Raw genomic sequence first — 20,135 nt, 5'->3', positions numbered from 1 at the left:
GCACATAAACCTTCCAACATCTAAATTACAAAATGGACTAAAACATTTGTACTTTGTATGAGATGCACAAATATGTGTAAAAGTTGTGTACACCTATTCTTTAATTGGTGAGAAAAGGTTACATTACATCTGTGTTTGAGTCCTTGTATCATCACAGGGTCTGACCTTCTACAGTTACGTTGTTTGGCACTTGGTTGTTCCCAGAAGATTAACTGCTAAAACATTTTGAATACAAACTATTATGTTAATTTCCTGGCAACAAGCTGGTCTGTGAAAATGAGGTAGGAGAATATATACATGAATAGGAACATTAAGATCAAGAACAGATCTCTACAAATGCAAGTGATCAGATTATTCAAAAAAGTAACAATAACTGTGATACTTTTTTCCTAATGAAACATTCCAATCTCTTATTTTTTAGTTGAATGCATTTTTTACTGTTAGGTACTATTTCTTGGTTTTTATCTATTTAGCTAACATATCTGCTCTTATGAGATAAAGCATGTCAAAAACTGAGAAGTGTGACAAACTATATAAACGTTAAGATGTCTTTTTAAAAATATAAAGCTAGACTGTATCAGTGACTCTAGTACTACAGTACTGTCTATCTGCCAAATTTAATGCCACATCATTCATCACATTACCAAATCACACCAAGCATGACACAGAGACAATTTGTTTAAGAAAAGTTTTACTAATGTGTTAATATTTCAGCAAAGTTATTGCATTGCAACGGGTTTTAAAGGCAGACAAACATTAATATAGCCTATAAAGTAACAAAGGTGTTTTATATAATTAAAATATTACACAGACCTGTGGGATTTATTGAGAAACTAACAGACCCATAAAAGAAATTAAATCTGAAAGAGTAAATCCAGTATTAGCACCTTCATTATCTCTGAAACTAAAACTTGTTACTATTTCATTCTCTCCTAATATATTTAACTCTCTCCCAAATATGGTGCTCTCAAACCTCAAAGGTGATCGAAAGCCATAAGAAGCCCAGTACTAAAAACATACAGCCAAAAGAACTAGAAATATTGACTCACACTTGAGTTTTAGTTGGAAATCACTTAACTTACTGTACTTAAACCTATCTTAAGATTTCTGTGCAATGAATACTGTATATAAGGAAAGTCTATGAATCATTAGATTTGCCAGTGGGGATAGTTAAAAATTAGCAATATACAGTATTATTCCTATCAAATTTTTTTCTCATAAGTTATATTTATAACAAAACTATAATTAAAATATTTATTACACTTGCTTATTACACTTTCAGGAGCATTTATGTGTTTGATGGTTTAGCATCCACTGTATTGTGCTTACTTATTTATAGAAGGAACAAGCAACACATACCACATCTTCCCAACATTCAAGGTAATGTAATGATAACAAAATTCTCCAAAGAAAAATACTGGAAACTGTATTAAATACTGCTTTATTAGAAATAATTGCTATAATAAAACAAAGAACACATTATTTTTCCAATGAACTTCAGTTGGAGAAACGTAACAACAGAAATAGATCTTGTAAGATTTGAGTCATGGCAAAACTGATAGTTCTTTGAAATCTGGGAGATGCATTAGCAACACCACAGACACAGCCTACCCTATAGTAAAATCCTGAAGAAAAGCATTTTGTTAATTTGGGGGAATGAGACTGAACACTGGCTAAGACATGACTTTGAGGTCTATAGCCACCTGGGAAGCTGGCCCAAGGAATGAAGAGAACCATTGGTACTGGTGGCAGATAAATAAACTTTGCGTTGGGCTAACCAACTGCATATTTCATTAATGGCTCTGAATAAAAAAAGTGAAATGCTTCATTGTGTTTTCTCAGAAACTAATGAAAAGATTACAGAGTCCTACACAATTTGGAGACAAAAAGTGGATGCTGAGCGACTAGCGGTCACTCCAGGTGTGGAATTTTAGAAAGTTAATCCTTGGAGTAAATGGCACCGTGGCTCTGGCAGCAGATACAAAGGAATGACGCTCTGTAGAGGAGGTAGGGGACGCTCTGCGATCAGCCAGTGGAGAGATGAGGTTCCCAGCTGGAGCTGGGATCTATAATCAGAGGGAAAAAGTATTGGTTTTAGAAAAGGATGCTAAAAATAACCTCTAAAACATCTCTCTATACTAACTGATATGAGTGCCTAATATATGGGCTATCTAATACTTGAATCTGTACTATGTGCTTAAGTTCAGAGCTCAATAGTGTAGAAAGCTAAGCCCTGTATATTTTTATCTTTGACCAATCATGTCACGAGAGTAGAACAGCACAGGGTTAAGTGGCAAATCTGGGGCCAGGCTGCCTTGGCCACTACCTACTAGTTTTTAACCGTGGACAACTAATTTAAGCTCTTTGTGCCTGAGTTTCCTCATCTGAAAAATTGAGATAACAGTATCTGGATTGTGATGATTAAAATTTAGCATTTACAAATAGTGCAGGCACATAATAAGTGCCAACAAATATTAGCTATTTTTATTATCATCAATTTACTGTGATAGAATGATTTTTCCTATTTTTTAAAATAAAGACAATCTTAATCCAAAGAGAGAACACACCATTAATATATTTAACTAGAGGCCTGGTGCATGAAATTTGTGCACTGGCAGGGGGAGGGTTCCTTAGCCCGGCCTGTGCCCTCTTGCAGTTCGGGACATCCCTCTCGCAGTCTGGAACCCCTCAGGGAATATAGCAGTGCACCAAGTGGCAGGCGGCCATGGAGGAGCCTGAATTGGGGCCGGGCACTGCTCATTCTGATCCCGGCCCGCTGCACCTGCTGCCGCTGCTTGCTAGCTGCCGCTGATTCAGGAGAGGCTCCCACTGTGGCAGCTGTGCTCACCAACCATGAGCCCGGCTTCTGGCTGAATGGTGTTCCCCCTGTGGAGTGCATTGACCACCAGGGGGCAGCTACTGCATTGATCGTCTGCCCCCTGGTGGTCAGTGCGCATCATAGCGACCGTTCGTTCTGGTCGTTCTGCTGCTTAGGCTTTTATTATATAGACTAGAGGCCCAGTGCATGAAATTCGTGCACGGGGGCGGGGAGGTGGCCCTCAGCCCAGCTTGCACCCTCTCCAATCTGGGACCCCCTCGAGGGATGTCCGATTGCCCGTTTAGGCCCGATCCCACCAGACATCCCTCTGACAATCCAGGACTGCTGGCTCCCAACTGCTCGCCTGCCTGCCTTCCTGATTTCCCCTAACCGCTTCTGCCTGCCAGCCTGATCACCCCCTAACCACTCCCATGCCAGCCTGACTGATATCTAACTGCTCCCCTGCCAGCCTGTTTGCCCCCAACTTCCCTCCTCTGCTGGCCTGGTCACCCCTAACTGCCCTCCTCTGCAGGGTTGATCGCCTCCAACTGCCCTCCCCTGCAGGCCTGGTCCCTCTCAACTGCCTTCCCTTGCAGGCCTGGTCCCTCCCAACTGCCCTCCCCTGCTGGCCATCTTGTGTCCACATGGGGGCAGGATCTTTGACCACATAGGGGCAGCTATCTTGATCTTGTGTGTTGGAGTGATGGTCAATCTGCATATTACTCTTTTATTAGATAGGATAGAGGTCTGGTGCCTGGGTGGGGACCAGCTGGTTTGCCCTGAAGAGTATCCCGGATCATGGTGGGGGTTCCCTTGGGGCGTGGGGCGGCCTGAGCGAGGGGCCTTTGGTGGTTTGCAGGCCAGCCACACCCCCTGGCAACCCAAGCGGAGGCCCTGGTATCTGGAATTTATTTACCTTCTACAATTGAAACTTTGTAGCCTGGAGCGGAGCCAAGCCTCCTGCTTGATCTGTGGCTGCTGCCATTTCTGTTTGGATTTGTTTACCTTCTATAATTGAAACTTTGTATCCTTGAGTGGAGGCCTGGGCCGGCCAGAGTGTGTGGAAAGCTTGACTTCCTCTGTTGCCGGGGAAACCCAAGCCTCCCTTCTGGTAGCCATCTTGGTTGGGGTTAATTTGCATACTCGCCCTGATTGGCTGGTAGGCATGGCTTATGTAGTGGAGTAATGGTTAATTTGCATATTACTCTTTTATTAGAGAGGATAATAAAGATATTTTTAAAATTCAACTTAAAAATAACAAAATGTTTTGTTTAAAGATCTATTTGTATACTTTTTGTAAAGTCATTAATTCCCATATAATGCTTCAACCTGCAGACACCTTATAGACTTAAGAAAAATAGTAGAATTGAATTAATTATTCTTATAGGTTTTCCCCTCCTCCAAAGCTATAGTCTACACTGGTTCCTGTGCTTGAGAAACACATAGCTCTAAAAACTAAATTGTGCTGAACAAAAATATTTGCATTCATGAAACTATCCAGAAGTTCCTAATGTAAATCTTACCCATTGCAAAATTTTACAGTTGTTTGAATATTGATAGATTAGTCTCTGGTGTGTAATTGCTCAAAACCCCACACCACTTCAGAAAAACATTATATTTAGCAATAATAGCTACAAAATGAGTCATGACAAATGCATTGTGCCAAGTCAACGCAGCTGCAATTGATAAAACAAACTTACTCCAATGGCATGTAACAAAAACCACACATAAGGTTCCTGACTGCTCGTTTGAGAAATATCAGTTTGGAAATTGTTCATGAGAAAGTGTAAGAACAAATACCACTAAGTGTTCCAAAACAAAGCTATTTTAAAGAAATAAAAGGTATAATAAATGATAACATCATTTAGGCCTTTGACTTTCAAGAATTCAGGTGACACATTCCCTAGTGCTAAAGGAAGGCAGTTTTGGAATGTTGGTTGGTCTGTAGGATTCAATAAATGGTATAAGAGCAGACAAAATGTAATTTCAAGAAGTACTGAAAAAGAAAAGGAGATAAACACTTAGAGTAATCTGATCAACTTTCCTTTCTCCATATTCTTGCTACTGTAAGTACTTAAAAAGGAAGTATGGTATAAAAAAATGGGCTTATGGTCAATCAGTGCAACTTTGAGAACATCATTTAATCTATTTGTACTTTGGTCTGTGCATTTGTATAATGGGGAAATATTTGGCAGAATTCTTGTGAGAATTAGAAATACCATTTGTTTAATATCTGGCACATATGAGGTATCTCAAAATGGTAGCTATTATTATCGTTGTCCTGGGAAGGAATATGTTTGCTTTGATAGATTCTATTTCTATGCTGCCCTGTTAGTGATATATGCCAGTAAACAAAGTTAATTAGGAAAACACAGCAGCAGAACACTATCTGTAGAAAGAGTAAAGACTGAAATTGGCACAAACAGTGTAAATACAATTTTCCGTCACTTAAAAGACTGTGCTAATGTACTATGGCTTATACATGATTTTGTTTATAGATTTCTATTAATATCACCTAATCTGTTTCTCACTTATTCAAGGTCACTTTATGGATATATAAGAACATACACATTCGAAACAAAAGAATTAAATTTATGGTTCTACCCACTACAGGTAGATAAAATACTCATCTATGGGGCTATGAAATACTCATACTTTCCCCACTCCACTCTGAAATGTTTCTTTGGTTTTTAAAAGCCATTCATCATACAGGCAGGGGAACCTCTGACCTGTTTCTTATATGCAAAACCTAACTATTTAAATGCCTAGAACAGTTTAATATATTAAAATAAAACATGATTACCTTCCACCCCCAAAACCAAAGTAACAAAAAAACTAGTCTGAAAACAATACTGGGGGGTGGGGGGTGGGGGGGGGCGGAGGGGATCAGGATTAAATTCTGTATCACCAAACAGACCTTGGGTTAAGTACACGTCTTAAATATGAAGTAATACAGAAAACATGCCACCATATAACAATTTATTTACCATGCAGGGAAGAAAATTCATACATCCTACAAAATTACAAATACCACATAATTATCATATAATTCTATATTTACCTTTAATTCCATGGTTTATCTTCCACTGCTCATCCCTCTGTCTTCATAAATGGTAATTTCAATCTAAACAGCATGGCTGTTAAGAAAACACACTATAGAACATAACATATAAAAGGGGGCTATAGCAAGATGATATGTATGGTCTGCACAGACTTTAATTTGCTTTGCTTATTTTTAACTTATGAAAACTTTCTCCCACTTAAATATGATGCTTTCTCCACCTTGTTGAAAAATTTAAGAAATAAAATTGCTTGTAGCATTCTACATATAGTTCCTCCCCAAACATTATTTACTGAGAAAAAAAAAATCTGAAAAAGAATGCTTTACTGTAGAATAGGGTTTTTTTTAACTGAGAATCCACAGAGGTAGTGAATTCAGGGGTTCAAAATACCCTGAAATCATATGCAAACTTTTTCTTGGGTGAGGGTTCATGACCTCTAAAAGTTTAAGAATCACTGCTGTAGACTATAATAAAACTGAACTTATTATCAGCAGGAAGGCCTGGGATTATCTGACGTAGGTTTTAAAAAAAATTATTTTACCCATTACTCCAGTTATCAAGCTGTATTAGTTTTTTTGCAATTTTATTTCCCAAATTCACTTAGTGATTTTCAAAGCTTACTGCCTCTAAAAATATGCACAGTATGTCAAAGGTAATGAAATTATACATTTGGCAGCTGCAACTGATTTCAACTAGTCAGATGAACCCATGGAACTGCAATTCATTTGGATGACAAGTCTCACCACATTTATGAGTTTATGCATTTCAAAGGAGCTTTAGGTTCAGAGTTTCTGCAGATGAAATGAATTACTCATACCACCCCCATTATTAGTACAAGATGCCCTCAGAACCACCAAAAAAGACAGTAACCAGAATACTAAACAATCGGGAGATCTGAACAGTGCAAAGGAAGGAGAGGCATGTTTTAAGAAAAAATGCTGGAGATAGGCGGCTTATGGTAGGTATGCAATTCACAAAGACAACTCAGGAGTTAAATTCTCTTTGGCCAATGCCAAATAGTACCACTGACATTTTCTTTTTATAGACTTTTAGATCTGGACTAAAAAGATACAACTCGAAGTCCTCTCTCAATGGGATCTGTCAGGAGGAGGCCTTGGGGAGCATATATCTTCTCATTCTGCTCTTGAATGTATTTGGAGACTTTCCTCAGAACCTGACAGAAAGAAACAGCAGTTTTTTACAAATTTCATTGGATTTCCCTTTAAGTATCAGCTGAATCTCCAAATTTTCAGGCAGTGGAATTAGTTTTCAAAGTAAGTCATGGATATTCCTCTGGAAGGATATAGCTCTGATTACTTGGCTCACACCTGTTGCATACAACATATAGCACAGCATGACGAACTCTTCAAGTCACAAATATCTTCAATACAAAAGCATGAGACCCAATGCCCCTCCTTCTTACCTCCTAGTCACCTCAATCCTGGATTTAGAGAAATAGACAATTACATACACAATGGTTAGTTATGCTTTTCTCTCTCCCTACTCATAAAGTGTCATTAATGTGACATCTTCTAATATCAAGGGTACTTCTTGGCTTTCTCCTTTAACACTTAAGAATTGCTTCTTCTTTGTACATTTTCATCAACTTTGAGTAATGATACAAAGTTGGCCTATAACAAAAGGTAGCCCAGCTAGTTTAAACAGAACATTTTATGTCCTTTGAAGGCACGTGGGCGTTAGCTGCCAGGGAGTTTCTGATGACTACAAGTGTCTTATATCATTTCCATGACCGCATGTAGTGCTACTCTGTAGCTGCTCCTGTGTCCTAGACGGGAACCTCAATTTATAAGTTTAGTATTAAGGTTGTAAAAGTCAAAGCAAATGTAGACAAAAACCAGATAGGATACAAAGGAACTTCTGGAAATTGCCAAATCTCCAGCTTTAATAAGGGCAATTCTGAGACAGATAAGCTAGAAGAAAATAAATCTTAATAGCTATATACAAAATCAAAGAGTTACATGTTTTATTTCAGATTCAAAGCCATCAGAACCCTCTTCTGGCTCTAATGTTCAAAGGGACTTTGATCCAGTTCTTTAATTACTATATATTTTCTTAAATTCACACTATCAGCATATGATAAAGTCACAGATAAATCTGATCACAAAGGGAGGAAAAGAACTGTATGAAAATAAAGCTGGAAATTAAGAAATGATTTAAGAGTGGGGTCTATAATGTACCAGGCCAAACCAACAGTTTAGAATGCTACAATTTAGGTTTTAGTATAAACTGATTTAGAATTTAAAACTCTATGTGGTTTGTATAACTAATTTTCTTACTGCAGGAAAATAATTTAAATGGTTTATTCAGGTTACATTTTTGGAAATAATATAAAGTAATGTTTTATGCTTTTTCAAAAGAGCATGATTATACTAAAAGAGCAACCTTATGTGGTGTAAATTAAGAAATACTATTTCTAAAGAAAAGATTTTTTTTCACCTAATTACCTGAAGTAATACATATATCATTCTCCTATTTTCAACTCTCAAAGAATTTGAGCAGTGCTCAGTCTTTATGGAAAAAAAAAAATCTTAGGCACTATCTCTATATCAGAGTTTGTCAATCATGCTAAAACAATGAATAGAAGGAAGTAGCCCCTAAAGGTACCCAACTCAGTACTCCCAATCTTCTCTCCGATTTCCCTCTCAGCTCACCTGACAGATTGGAAATTGGAGAGTCAGTCTCCCCTCTCCGAGGTCCATTAATATTAAGAGGACACTCAGAAGAATGCTTGCATGGCTGGTTTCAAAGAAAGGATTCCTTCAGAACAACTTTCCTCCCTCTTTCCTTGGGCACAGGTTAGTAGCAAAGAAATGGCATTCCTTTATCTGATTCAAGCACAACTTTGTTGTGCAGGTTTTTGTCTAAACTTTAATAACATTCATGAGCACTTGGGTATCAGTTTAGAAAGAAAACAGTTTTTTTGGTATAAGCTCCAAATCCTCTTATACTATTTTGGTAAGGCAGCACTGTCCTAAACAGAATGCTTTTAAACTCTTAAGTCTCTTTAGCAATAGGAAAGCATTAATATGAGTAAACTCATACTGCATCCCATACTGAACAAAGCACCATTCTCACCCCCAAGAATCTTATGTTGACATTTATTCATATTTTATATCTGTCAACTTCAAACCCTCAACAAACCCCAATTTGCATAATATTTTCAAAGCTAAACACGATCAAACCTCAGGAAAAACTCCTGGAGAATAATAAACTAGACCCTTGTGGAAAAAAAAAATAATACGCCTCCTATACCCTTGTGAAAAAATATCTTTAAGTGAGGCTAAGAGAGAACACCAAGATCACAGCTATTTTCAGAAAATATCTAAGTTCCTTCTGTGTTCCTTTTACAGATTACAGCACATAGGCAGAAGGGATGTTTTATAGTTGATGAATAAGACAACTACTGAGGGAACCTTTACAATCCCATTTGTTCCCTGATTATCATGGGCAGCAACAATAGAGAAATAACACTGAAGTCTTTATTTTCATTTTAAACCAATAAAGAGCACATTATAGGAAAAATGCATGATTGTTCTAGTGAGTTTTCAAAGGCCTATTTATAATTTCAAAAATTTAACCCACATGACAAAGTATAAGCACTATTATATTTGGCTTACTGTTTGTAAATTAGAAATTTTAGTGTTTAAAACAATAAAGACTAAATGATTCAATCCTGTCTTTTTATAAAGTAGGAAATAATAGCACGAAAATTCCTAAGGGATAAACTAGAGAGGGAGAGGGTAGTTGTTTTCATACTTTTATCATTTTATAAAAAATACAAATATACATATGAAAAGTTTTCTTTTAAAAGCATTGGTACATTATATCTTAAGTAGAGGCCCAGTGCACGGATTTGTGCACCGGTGGGGGTCCCTCAGCCTGGCTTACGGGGATCAGTGGACCGCCACCACAGCCCGGCCTTACCCGCCAGCTCGTTGGGCTCCAGCCTGCTGTCCGTGTCGATCCCGCACAGCACAAAGTAGTGCGGAAAGTGGCAGGCGGTAGGGGAGGAGCCCAAGTGGGGCTGGGTGCCTGGGTGCTGGTCCCGCTCATCGGCCCCGCTGTGCCTACCGCCAAAGCCACACTGGGGCATGCAGGGGGAGTGTCGCGGGAGAGGCTCGCACCGCCACAGTGGCACTTGCCAGCTGTGAGCTTGGCGTCAGGCGCCCAGGTCTGGTGCCCATTCGTCAGCTGAGCGGTGCTCCCACTGTGGGAGTGCACTGATCACCAGGGGGCAGCTCCTGCGTTGAGCATCTGCCCCCTGTGCTAAGTGCATGTCATAGCGACAGGCTGGTCATCCAGTTGCTTAGGCTTTTATATATATATAGATTATGACCATTCTAGTTATTAACTTTCCATGATCTAGTTATTCTTGTCCAGTTTCTAAAATAAAATCACCTATTTATATTGATTGATTATTTTAGAGAGGGAGAGAAGAAGGGGGAGAGAGTGAGAGAAACATTGATGTGAGAGAGAGACATCGACAACCGTACCCGCCCTGACTGGGGACTGAACCCACAACCTACGTATGTGCTCTCACCAGAAATCAATCCTGTGACCTTATGGTACACAGGAGGATGCTCCAACTAACTGAAGCCACATCAGCCAGGGTTAAAATCCCTATTTTAAAAATGTGGCTATGCCTCAAACTTTTGGTTTCTTGACTAATTTTATTTGGTCTTTACTTGCTTTATAATAGTTACTTTGTAAAGAGACCTTGATTAGACTTATAAAGTAGTACCTTATATATTGCCTATGAAATAAAATTAAAACATATAATTAGGATCAATCAATTTCCACTATATTTTTGATACTGAGAACTGCCTTCCAAGATTAATAATCAAAATAATTTTAATTAAGAACTGAAAAAAGATTACTTGTACCTGAAATTTAAAAAATCATGTCACTTCACAAATACCTGATTAAAACATACATATATTCTAACTTAATTCTTAAATTTATCTTAAGAAAACACTTTCTAAGCATTTACCATATGAGAGGAAATTTATTAATGCTAACACCCATTTTACAGAAAGCACTCTTAGAGAATAACCTCTCTTGTCCATAATCCCATAATTAGTAAATGACTTGCCTGTCACCCAATTACCAATTTCTTTTTACAACTGACATCAGAAGGAGCTACCTGTATCTATTTCAGCCAATGCACATGGGTAAATAAATTAATTAAAATCTTAAATTTGAAAGCTAGAGTGAAATGACAACTCAAGCATCTAATATTCCACAAAGCATGAATAAAATAATCTGGAGGATGTATTTCTAATTTAAATTGGCAGTATTCTATACCTCTTTAAAAGACCATCCTGGATGACCAAGTTTTCATCCATGTGAATTCAGTCTTACCATCCCCTTCTATATTCAGCTCTTCATCAAGTCTTGGTTCTAACACCAACATATCTCTTGAATCTGTTTACCCCCTTGCATCTCTATTGCTCTGTTCCTTGTCCAAGCTATCATCATCTCTTGCCTAGACTTCTACAGAGCATCCTAACTGGTTTCCCTACTTTCACAACTTTTTTTTCAGAGCAGAGAGATCTCTTTATAATGAAAATCTAATCATATCCCTCTCCTGCTTAAAACCTTTGAGGAGCTTCCCCTGCACCGATTTCTCTGCCTAAATGTCTCCAGGCTTTCATTCTTCATGTAGTAGCATCAATGTTTCCTCCTCAGAGGCCTTTTGTGACCACAAAATTTAAATTAGGTCTCTCCTATTATTTTCTATCATAGGAGAGTTTGTTTTCTTCAAGGGACTTACCATATTTTACAATTTTGCTGATTTTGTTTCCTTAATATCAGTTGTTACCACTAAATTACAAACTCCACAAGGTCAGCAACCATGTTTGCCCTATTCAGTTATATCCCCTGCATACTGGTTAGCATATAGTAGACTTTCATATTTATTGGATTTATCCCCTTCACTCAGAAAATGTATTATTAAGAGAAGCTGCTATGACAAAACAGACTGAAAGCTGACATTGATCCTTTGTAACTTCTGATTCTGAATGTTAACCAGGAATGAAAGTAAGCTGCTTCTCTATATGATATGGAGAAGGACATAAACTACGAAGTTATTATTTAAATACTAGAGGCCGGATGCATGAAATTCATGTAAGAGTAGGCCTTCCTTCCCCTGGCTGCCAGCACTGGCTTCTCTCTGGCACCCGGGACCCAGGCTTCCCTTTGGCCGCCTGCAGGCACCCGGGACCCAGTCATCTGGTCTAATTAGTATATTACACTTTTATTATTAAAGATACCCTTTTTGTAACACTAGTTCAATATTTTTAGCTACAATTGTATCTGCTCTCTACTGCATGGAGTACAAGACAATCACAGGGACATTTCTATAGGTGGGATATAATGTAGATATCAGGATTTAATAATAGGGGCTTACTCTGATTAACTTAAATACATCCATTTAACACACATTCAGGGAGTGTCTAATATACCCAAGGCACGGTGTCAGGCAAGAAGAGGGATATATAGTGGTTAAGGCACTTTGAACTCAAGAAAAATACATACTTGATGGGCAAATAAGAATGTAAACTTCTGCATTCCAAAGTAGAGTGTTAAGTGCCAGGAAACAGACACAAATAAAATATTGTGGGGATACCAAGGAGAGAAAGACTATGATTAGAAGACTAAGGAAAATTTAGATGAAAGTGGGACCTAAGGGACTGGTGAGATTTGAACATGGGAAGAGTAGTATTCTAGGGTCAAATAAACAAAAGACTAAGGTGGGAGGATAAAACTTAAGATAGAAATTTGGGGAAATACAGTAAAGGTAGCCTTACCTTCTCATAATGAGTTTCCATGCATAAGAAGATGGTGTAGGCTGTTAAACAAGCCAAACAACCTTCAAGATATGATTGACCCCCAAGCTTCTCTGCTTCTGCATAAAGGTTATTTAGAGTTCGAACTGTTTCTTCAAACTGCTGCCTATCAATCTGTACAGGAAAGAATTTAAAAATAAGTTTTGGAAAAAAAGATTAGCTACTCACTAATGCTTGCTATCACTAACTTATTTTGCTTTTTTGTCAACATTCTTATTTAATAATCGGCATACAATTTTTAGGTGATTAAATCTGGACCCAAGTTACTGAAACTGCTTAGTATTTGTTTAATTTTATCACTATTATGAACATTAGATATCTTCAAGTCTCAATATAGTGTTTTTTTATTCTCTATACAGTAGGTCCTTGGGTTAAGTCAGAGATCCGTTCCTATGGCGCGATGTATTGCGATTTTCTCCGTAAGTCGGAACCCACCTACATAAGCACCTACGTCACTCACATGGAGCACATACACAGCAGTAATGAAGTGAAACAGTAAAAAAAATTTAAAAGAAAGATAACAATTCCTGACCTTTACTTGTGGTAAATAAATAATAAAAAACATAAAGCACATATGTCCATACATCGAAATGACGGAATTTTTTTTAAATAAATACTGTAAATGGGAGATGGCGATGTAACCACGAAATGACATACGTCGAGTCCTACGTAACCCGAGGACTGCCTGTAATGAATTTCAAGTAAATTAAATTATACAATTCTTCGATCTTTCAATTCAGTTATATGCACTTTTACTGAGCACCTACCATTACATACTATGACAGGCCTTAGAGAAATATTAATAAGACAGACTCAATCTTCAAGGAGTTTACAGTTAAATGAGCAGCACAAATATGTAAATATAAAAATGCAATAAATTGCAGAGTACTATAATAGAGGCATAAAGTATGGTGGAAGAGACCTTCCCTTGATCTGGAAAGAGCAGATAATCTTAAATTCAATAGCTAAACACAGGCAGGGAAGGACATTTTAAGCAGAAGAATCAAAGAGTGCAAAGTTCTGTTTTTTGTTTACTCAAAATTAAAGTAACTATTTAGTATTAAAAGCTCATCATGAACAAGGCAAAATCTCAAACTACTGCACAACTCACACCAAGTCATTCCTATAACCTCCTTCTATTCAGTGACACTATCTTACATTTATACCAATACTATTGTCATTCACTTTCCACTCTAATCATCTGCTTTTACTTCCTTCTTCCAGTATCACTTTATTTTCTAACAGTGCTTTCTACATTTTTAAATTTTAATACTTTACGCTAGGACTTTCAAGGTCCATTAGTAGAGTATTTCATCTGATACTATCATTCTTGGTAACAAAAGTACAATCAATCTGTCCTTACTTTAGGCCTTCTTTATTCCTAAAACTAATAACTACCTACACATAAATTCTTTTATGAAGTCTATATAAAAATAGACTAACAGAAGTCAAAGAACCTCAATATCATAGTTTGAGACAAATTATTCCCAAGAACATAATTTCTTAAAGTATGATCATCACCATTAAGCTATTAAAACTGTTTAGGTTAGAGGCATTTGTAATCATTGTTTTGTCCTGTGGGGAAACAATGAGCCAAAAGCATGAAAAAGTTTAATATAAACTTTAAAATGGTGGTGGCTCTACCTGTTTTTCAAAAGGAGCTACTTTTACTTTCCAAGAATATTAGAGTTTCTGACAAGGTTTGGGTGGGTGGCGATGGTACTGAGAGCCAGGTCCGTAATCCTTCACTGAGCCAAACTACTTGAAGACATGGTTTGTCAAGAATGGTCATCTGCAGAACCGATCAGAACCTATGCCAGAGTTCTCATTCCCTGAAAAGACTTGGGAGAACGGCTCAGTGAACAAATATTAAAGATAAACTGTTCACCTAATTATGCCTAAGTTAATGCCTCCAGTTTGTCCCATCAGTAAATCTGCCAAAGTCTAAATAATTTCAAACAATCACCTGTGCTTTACCTACAATGTTATGATTGGATAAAAAAGTCATTTGAATTATTTACATTTCTTTGGACATAATATGATTCAAAACCATGGAATCCAAACCAGAAATGTCTCTTTTAGATCAGAATCACTAATCATATCAGCAACACTAACTCTTAAAAGTTATTCCAAGATTGCAATGCTTTTGCAGGATGGAAGCAAATCATAGATCATTTTTAAAAAATTAAGTGAAGGATTTAAAAAAAGGTTAAGAAAAAAGAAAAGATTAAAAAAAAAAGTCAAGAATTTCTTTGCAAGGTTATTTTTCTAAAGGGGAAAAAAGTAAAAACCATGGTAGGCAGCAGGAAAGGCAAAGGACACACTTAACATGCAAGGCCCCAGCAGAACAAATGTGGGTATTTCCACCTCTCTATAGGCACTATGAAAAGCTGTCAGTGGTCTCCCCTAGTTACTTGGACATTGCTAGAGAAGCTATATCAAAATCTGGATATGTGAAGTTGGAACCAAATACAAATTTGTATCAGTCAACATTGAAAGCCATAATGGAAACAGGAATCAGGCTCATCGTTTTCCCAGAATTTTTGTTTCTTGAACTATGTGGTAAAAAGCATGGTACTGAAGCTTAAAGCAATCACAAGTCACAGGTAATTTCTACTGATCAAATGTAGAGTCATATTTTTAAAGGTATATAGGGGTACAAATGCTTCAATTATAGTTCATTCACTTCTCTTCACCCAGACCAAAGGTGCCTAAGATGTCTGTATTTTGGGTAAAGTGAGAATAAAGCCTTCTTTAAAGAACTGTCCTGGCAACAAAGCATTTAGGCATCAAAGTATTACATTCGAACAGGCAATGGATAAAGTAAACTTTTTAACAGACAGAATTTGTCCTCACTCCCAAATTAAAGAGCACAAATGTGTGTTTTTTTAATGCTTTAAAGTAACACAAAACACTTGTGCATTAGTTTCTTCCTCTATTAAGTTGCCAAGTGTGATGTTCTCACAAAAGGAAAAATCGGCCTCAGCGGCAGAGCAATCAGTACAATTTCTAGGGTTAGTTGAGAAACAAAGAGAGAAACCTTTCAATTTTCCATCAAACAAGCAAGGAAAATTTAAACCTGTAATTTAAATTTAATCTCAACACAGGAAAAAAAAATCAAAGCTTTCCCAAGCAGTTTAAAAAGTATAAGCTAGTGTTCTAACCCAAACATTAAAAAAGAAAAAAAAGGGCACAATTGTACAGCACCATGTAACATTCCATATAGTACTCAGAATCACAAGCAGTTCTGGGCTGTACGCAAAGAAATAAATGGACTCCAGAATTCAGAAACATCAATTTCCTGTAAGAAACAGTGGAATACTGTTGACTATATTATGATTCTGTATTCCAACTATAAAATAAAGGCTCTACCACACACAGTGGAAGACCAATGTCTGATTATGCATAAATATATTGGGCTCAACTGTGAGTTCAAAGTTTGACAAAGGAATCTTGTAACATCTAAAGTGTGGTGAAAAAAAAAATAGCTTACATTCTGATTTGAAAGTACATAAATAGTATAAGTCAGAGTTTCCAAAACAGGCTTAAAAATAAAACATTTGATCCATTTCACATAAGTCCTAACATGTAAAACATGCTAACTGCAATGTTAAATTATTTTAAGAACAATATTGAGTAGTTTTAGCCAGTAGGCAACTGGCTCAATTTCCACCTTTTCAAACTACTAGTGTCAGGCAGGGTTAACTCATAACATGGTGACAATAAAGTACAGCATTCATATGGCATTTCACAAACAAGCTAACCTCATAATCTTTATGTGACATGTCTGATCTTTAATTTGTATTTAAAGAAACATACTTGGCCCACTAACCTGCTCAAGGTTATAAATCAAGCTAAAGGACACTATACCTGATTATTGTTGATTTTCCAACCTTGGCAATCAGGTAAAACCACCTACCTTGCTACAAGCTGGTTTTAAATGACTGCTACACATTTCTCTAGTACAGACTCACCTACACCCACTTATTTCATGACCAGCATTTCTTAGCCCCACACCCACAGCATGTCTAATCACTTACCAGTCCCTCACCCTTCTTGTCAAAGAGGAAAGCCACAAAACTTGCTCCCATCTAACCAGAAATTGACTCCTGGACAGTAAACTGATGTAAGGTAACATGGCTCAAGACCAAAAGAGTTTCTCTTTGGGTGGGTGAACAGATGTGGGCACAAGAAAACACACACATTCAGGTGGCTTACTTCATTATACCTCTAAAATAAGATTGAATCGTCCCATTCTTGCATTTCTGTGTATGCAGGGTTGCCCAAAGGACCTGTGTCCTGGTGACAATTTTGATATGCAAGCCAACATAACACAGGTGGCTCCCAGTGATCAGAATTGGGAGTGGCAAGGCTAAGGCCTTGTAATCTTAATATTTCCCTGTCCAGGCCCATCTAACGCTCTGTGCTTTTCAGGTTCCAAGAAGGCCTGTCTGCACTGCCTGGCACAGCACTTAATAAATCCTTCCTGCCGAACAGTTCGGCCAGCACAATGGCCACAAACGCCCGTCACGAGGATGATGATGAAGATTCCTCTTGCGTGACGAGGTAGGGCCACATAGCTCCCAACATGTTTAGTTAGGTGGCCCGGGGCCTGAGGAATTAGTGCCTCATCACTGTTGTCAATAACCCGGGGTGGGGGGGGGGGGCGCAGCAGGGGAAGAGGACGGCTGGGTACCGATTCCCGGCACTGGGCATCGCAGAGTTAGTTCTACAAGGTCATCACCCCCGGGGGCTTGGCATTATCCCTCCGGCTCCCACCACCAGGTCCGGCTTAAGGACCCTCTTCGCACACCTGTGGCCAACGCCCCTTCGTTGACAGCCCGTACCCAGAGCCCCGGGGCACTCGGCGGCCGGGTTTCAGCCCAAACCTCCTTCCCCGCCCTGGGCAGTCCCCCTCCCTCCCTCCCCTCAGAGTAGGTGCGGGGAGCCAGGCTGCATACCCGGTTTTCCAGCTCCGCGGGGAACTTGGTCTGGAACTGACAGCGTGTGCCACTGCTGTAGTCTCGCTGAATGAACACCTTTCCGAACACCGGCGCCTGCTGCGGCCTCATGGCGAGCACAGGACGGGCCGCGCTGTGGGTTCCGGGGGACAGCAACCACGGGTCAGATCCCCGGCCTGGACCCAAGACGCCAGCCCGCCAGCCCCGCAGACCCACCCACCGCCCACAGCAGCCCGAGGCCTCCCCCGCCCCACTCCCCTTCACCCATGCTGTCACTGCAGGCCTTCAGCTACGGCCCCGGCTCAGGCCCCGCGCCCCCCACAGCCCGGTTCGGCCCGGGAAACACGAACCCGCCTCCTCCGCCCTCCAGCTGCTGTCGCGCCGCCTGGACCGTCACTTACGACCTGTCGCAAAAAGCATGTTTTCCCCGCCCCTCGGCTCGGCCTCCTTCCGCGAGTCTGGGACCCACCCTCTTCTCCGGCCAGAAAGCGACTCTGCCGAGGCTGCGCGTGGCGGTGCCAGGAGGCACCCTGTGGGTGGGGTCCCGCGGACTCCGCTCCCCGCCCCGCCCCGCCCCGAGGAGCCCAACCGGAAGGAAAAAGAGGGGCGGAGCCGGAGGGCGTGGCGGGCTCGGGCCCGTAACTACTGTGGAGGCGGGAGTCAAGTATACTTTGCAGGAGTTTGAGGTCGGGATTTCCAGGTTGCGTCATTTCCCTGCCGATCTCGGCGAGGTAATTTCTTACAATTACTGATTGTAAGGGTTTACTTTCCCTGTTGATTGAGTGTCGCCGCTTGCCCGTGGAACACCACCCAACTCCATCGACACAAAACAAAGTGCTCACATTTAGAAACAGGCGGCTGCTGGGGATCCGTTTGACCACGGGGCAGAAAGGAGGACCAAGAACCTGCCAGGGCGTCACAGTCAAGCCTCTCCAACTTCTTGGAGGGGTCGTTCTCCTCCCCCAAAGATTTTCATTCAGGACCCGAGCCCGCACCCCTCAGCCCACCGGAGAGGACAAGCAGTTCTCCCGGCAGCCTCACCTAACCCAGCTTACACTGTCCTACCTTTATCTGGCGACGTCTGGCTAATATAACTTGTTAGCACCTCTGTCTGATCCTGCCCTTTATGAATTTTTAAAATACTCATTTATTGTATTTTAAAAACAGCTTTATGGAGGTATAAACAGCATACAATAAACTGAACATAATTAAATTGGAAAGATTGTTTCGTTTTGACAGGTATCCTACATAATAAAATGGTAATATGTAAATTACCATCACTCCGCCAAGCCCACGATTGGGCCAGCAGGAGGCGCAGGGGGCGGGACTCAGGGTAGCCGGGGTAGCTGATTGGGCCAGCAGGACGCTGAGCTCACTGGCGCCGCGAGCTCAGCGTCTGTGCCATGGCTGCCCGAGGCTTTCGGAAGGCCTGGGGCACCCGCGGACAGCCGGCCAGCTCCCCCGCGATCAAAGGCCAAAGCGGGGGACCTGGCCGGCTGTCTGCTCCGGCGCAAGGCCTTTCGAAAGCCTCCGCAGCGCCGGAGGCTTTCAGAAGGCCTGGGGCACCCGCGGACAGCCAGCCCGCTGGTGCACCAGGTGCATGATTAAATCATGCACTGGGCCTCTAGTATAACCATGAAACCATTTCAATCAAGATAGTGAACATTTACCACTTTTAAAAGGTTCCTCCTGCTCCTTTGTAACTTCTCCTTCTTGACCCTCCCCAGCCCCTTTCCTCAGGCACTGATCTGTTTTTTGTCAGCATACATTAGTTTGCATTTCTGTGAATTTTATATTAAAAAAAATGAATCATACGGGATGCACTTTGGTCTGGCTTCTTTCACATAGACTATTTTGAAATTCATCTGTGGTTATCAAGAATTCATTCCTTTTTGCTGCTGGATAATATTTCATTATATGAGTATTCCACAGTTTGCTTATTCATTCACTTGTTGATGGACATTTGAGTTGCTTTGGGTTTGGGGCTATCTATATATATAAAAGGCTAATATGCTAAGTGTCCCACAGTCTGGGTAATGACTTCATGTAGAAATGCCCGGCTTCCTCTCTGTAGCAACGACTAGCCTCCTTGCAGTTTCTTCAGCCCAGGAACACGACTTGCTTTATAGCCAGGTGTAAACATTTTACACTTTAACCAAATGTCTGTGAAGTGTTTTCCCTTGCCTCATCTCATTTGATCCTCACAGAAGTCCTGGAGTAGGAAGATAGAAGACTCGGTGGAATCCTATTTTCATTAGCTGGAAAACATAGATTTAGAAAGCTTAGAAACTTGACACGACTGAAAAGAAGTAAGAAATTGTGGAACTTGAAAATGACTTCAGGTTTTCTCACTGTGCAGAATATAGTCAAAAACTGCTGCAGTTAAATATTTTACCCTTTGTTCTCCCTGTGTGATCTACAGTCT

The 20,135-nt window shown here is 39.9% G+C and overlaps 1 protein-coding gene across 3 annotated transcripts; it reads right to left on the bottom strand.

Annotated features, from left to right (window-relative positions):
- Nucleotides 1–1,422: 1,422 nt before the first annotated feature.
- Nucleotides 1,423–18,104, bottom strand: GOLGA7 (golgin A7). Of its 3 annotated transcripts, none has more exons than XM_079779170.1 (6): nucleotides 18,061–18,104; nucleotides 17,711–17,843; nucleotides 12,711–12,863; nucleotides 6,953–7,054; nucleotides 5,880–5,942; nucleotides 1,423–2,066 (listed from the first exon to the last, which is right to left on the bottom strand). In XM_079779170.1, exons 2-5 carry the CDS (start codon nucleotides 17,819–17,821, stop codon nucleotides 5,895–5,897), a joined length of 414 nt encoding a protein of 137 aa, XP_079635296.1. In that variant the 5' UTR covers nucleotides 17,822–17,843; nucleotides 18,061–18,104; the 3' UTR covers nucleotides 1,423–2,066; nucleotides 5,880–5,894. The 3 variants fall into 3 exon arrangements, with proteins under 3 accessions (XP_079635296.1, XP_079635297.1, XP_079635298.1); XM_079779171.1 differs by lacking the exon at nucleotides 18,061–18,104 and adding an exon at nucleotides 17,975–18,046; XM_079779172.1 differs by lacking the exon at nucleotides 18,061–18,104 and having other exon boundaries at nucleotides 5,880–5,947; nucleotides 17,711–17,951.
- Nucleotides 18,105–20,135: the final 2,031 nt, after the last annotated feature.

Source organism: Cnephaeus nilssonii (genome assembly GCF_951640355.1).
Source record: "Cnephaeus nilssonii genome assembly, chromosome: 8".
NCBI lineage: Eukaryota > Metazoa > Chordata > Mammalia > Chiroptera > Vespertilionidae > Cnephaeus > Cnephaeus nilssonii.
Note: the sequence above shows the minus strand (reverse complement) of the source record. Positions and strands in the feature narration are given on the sequence as shown.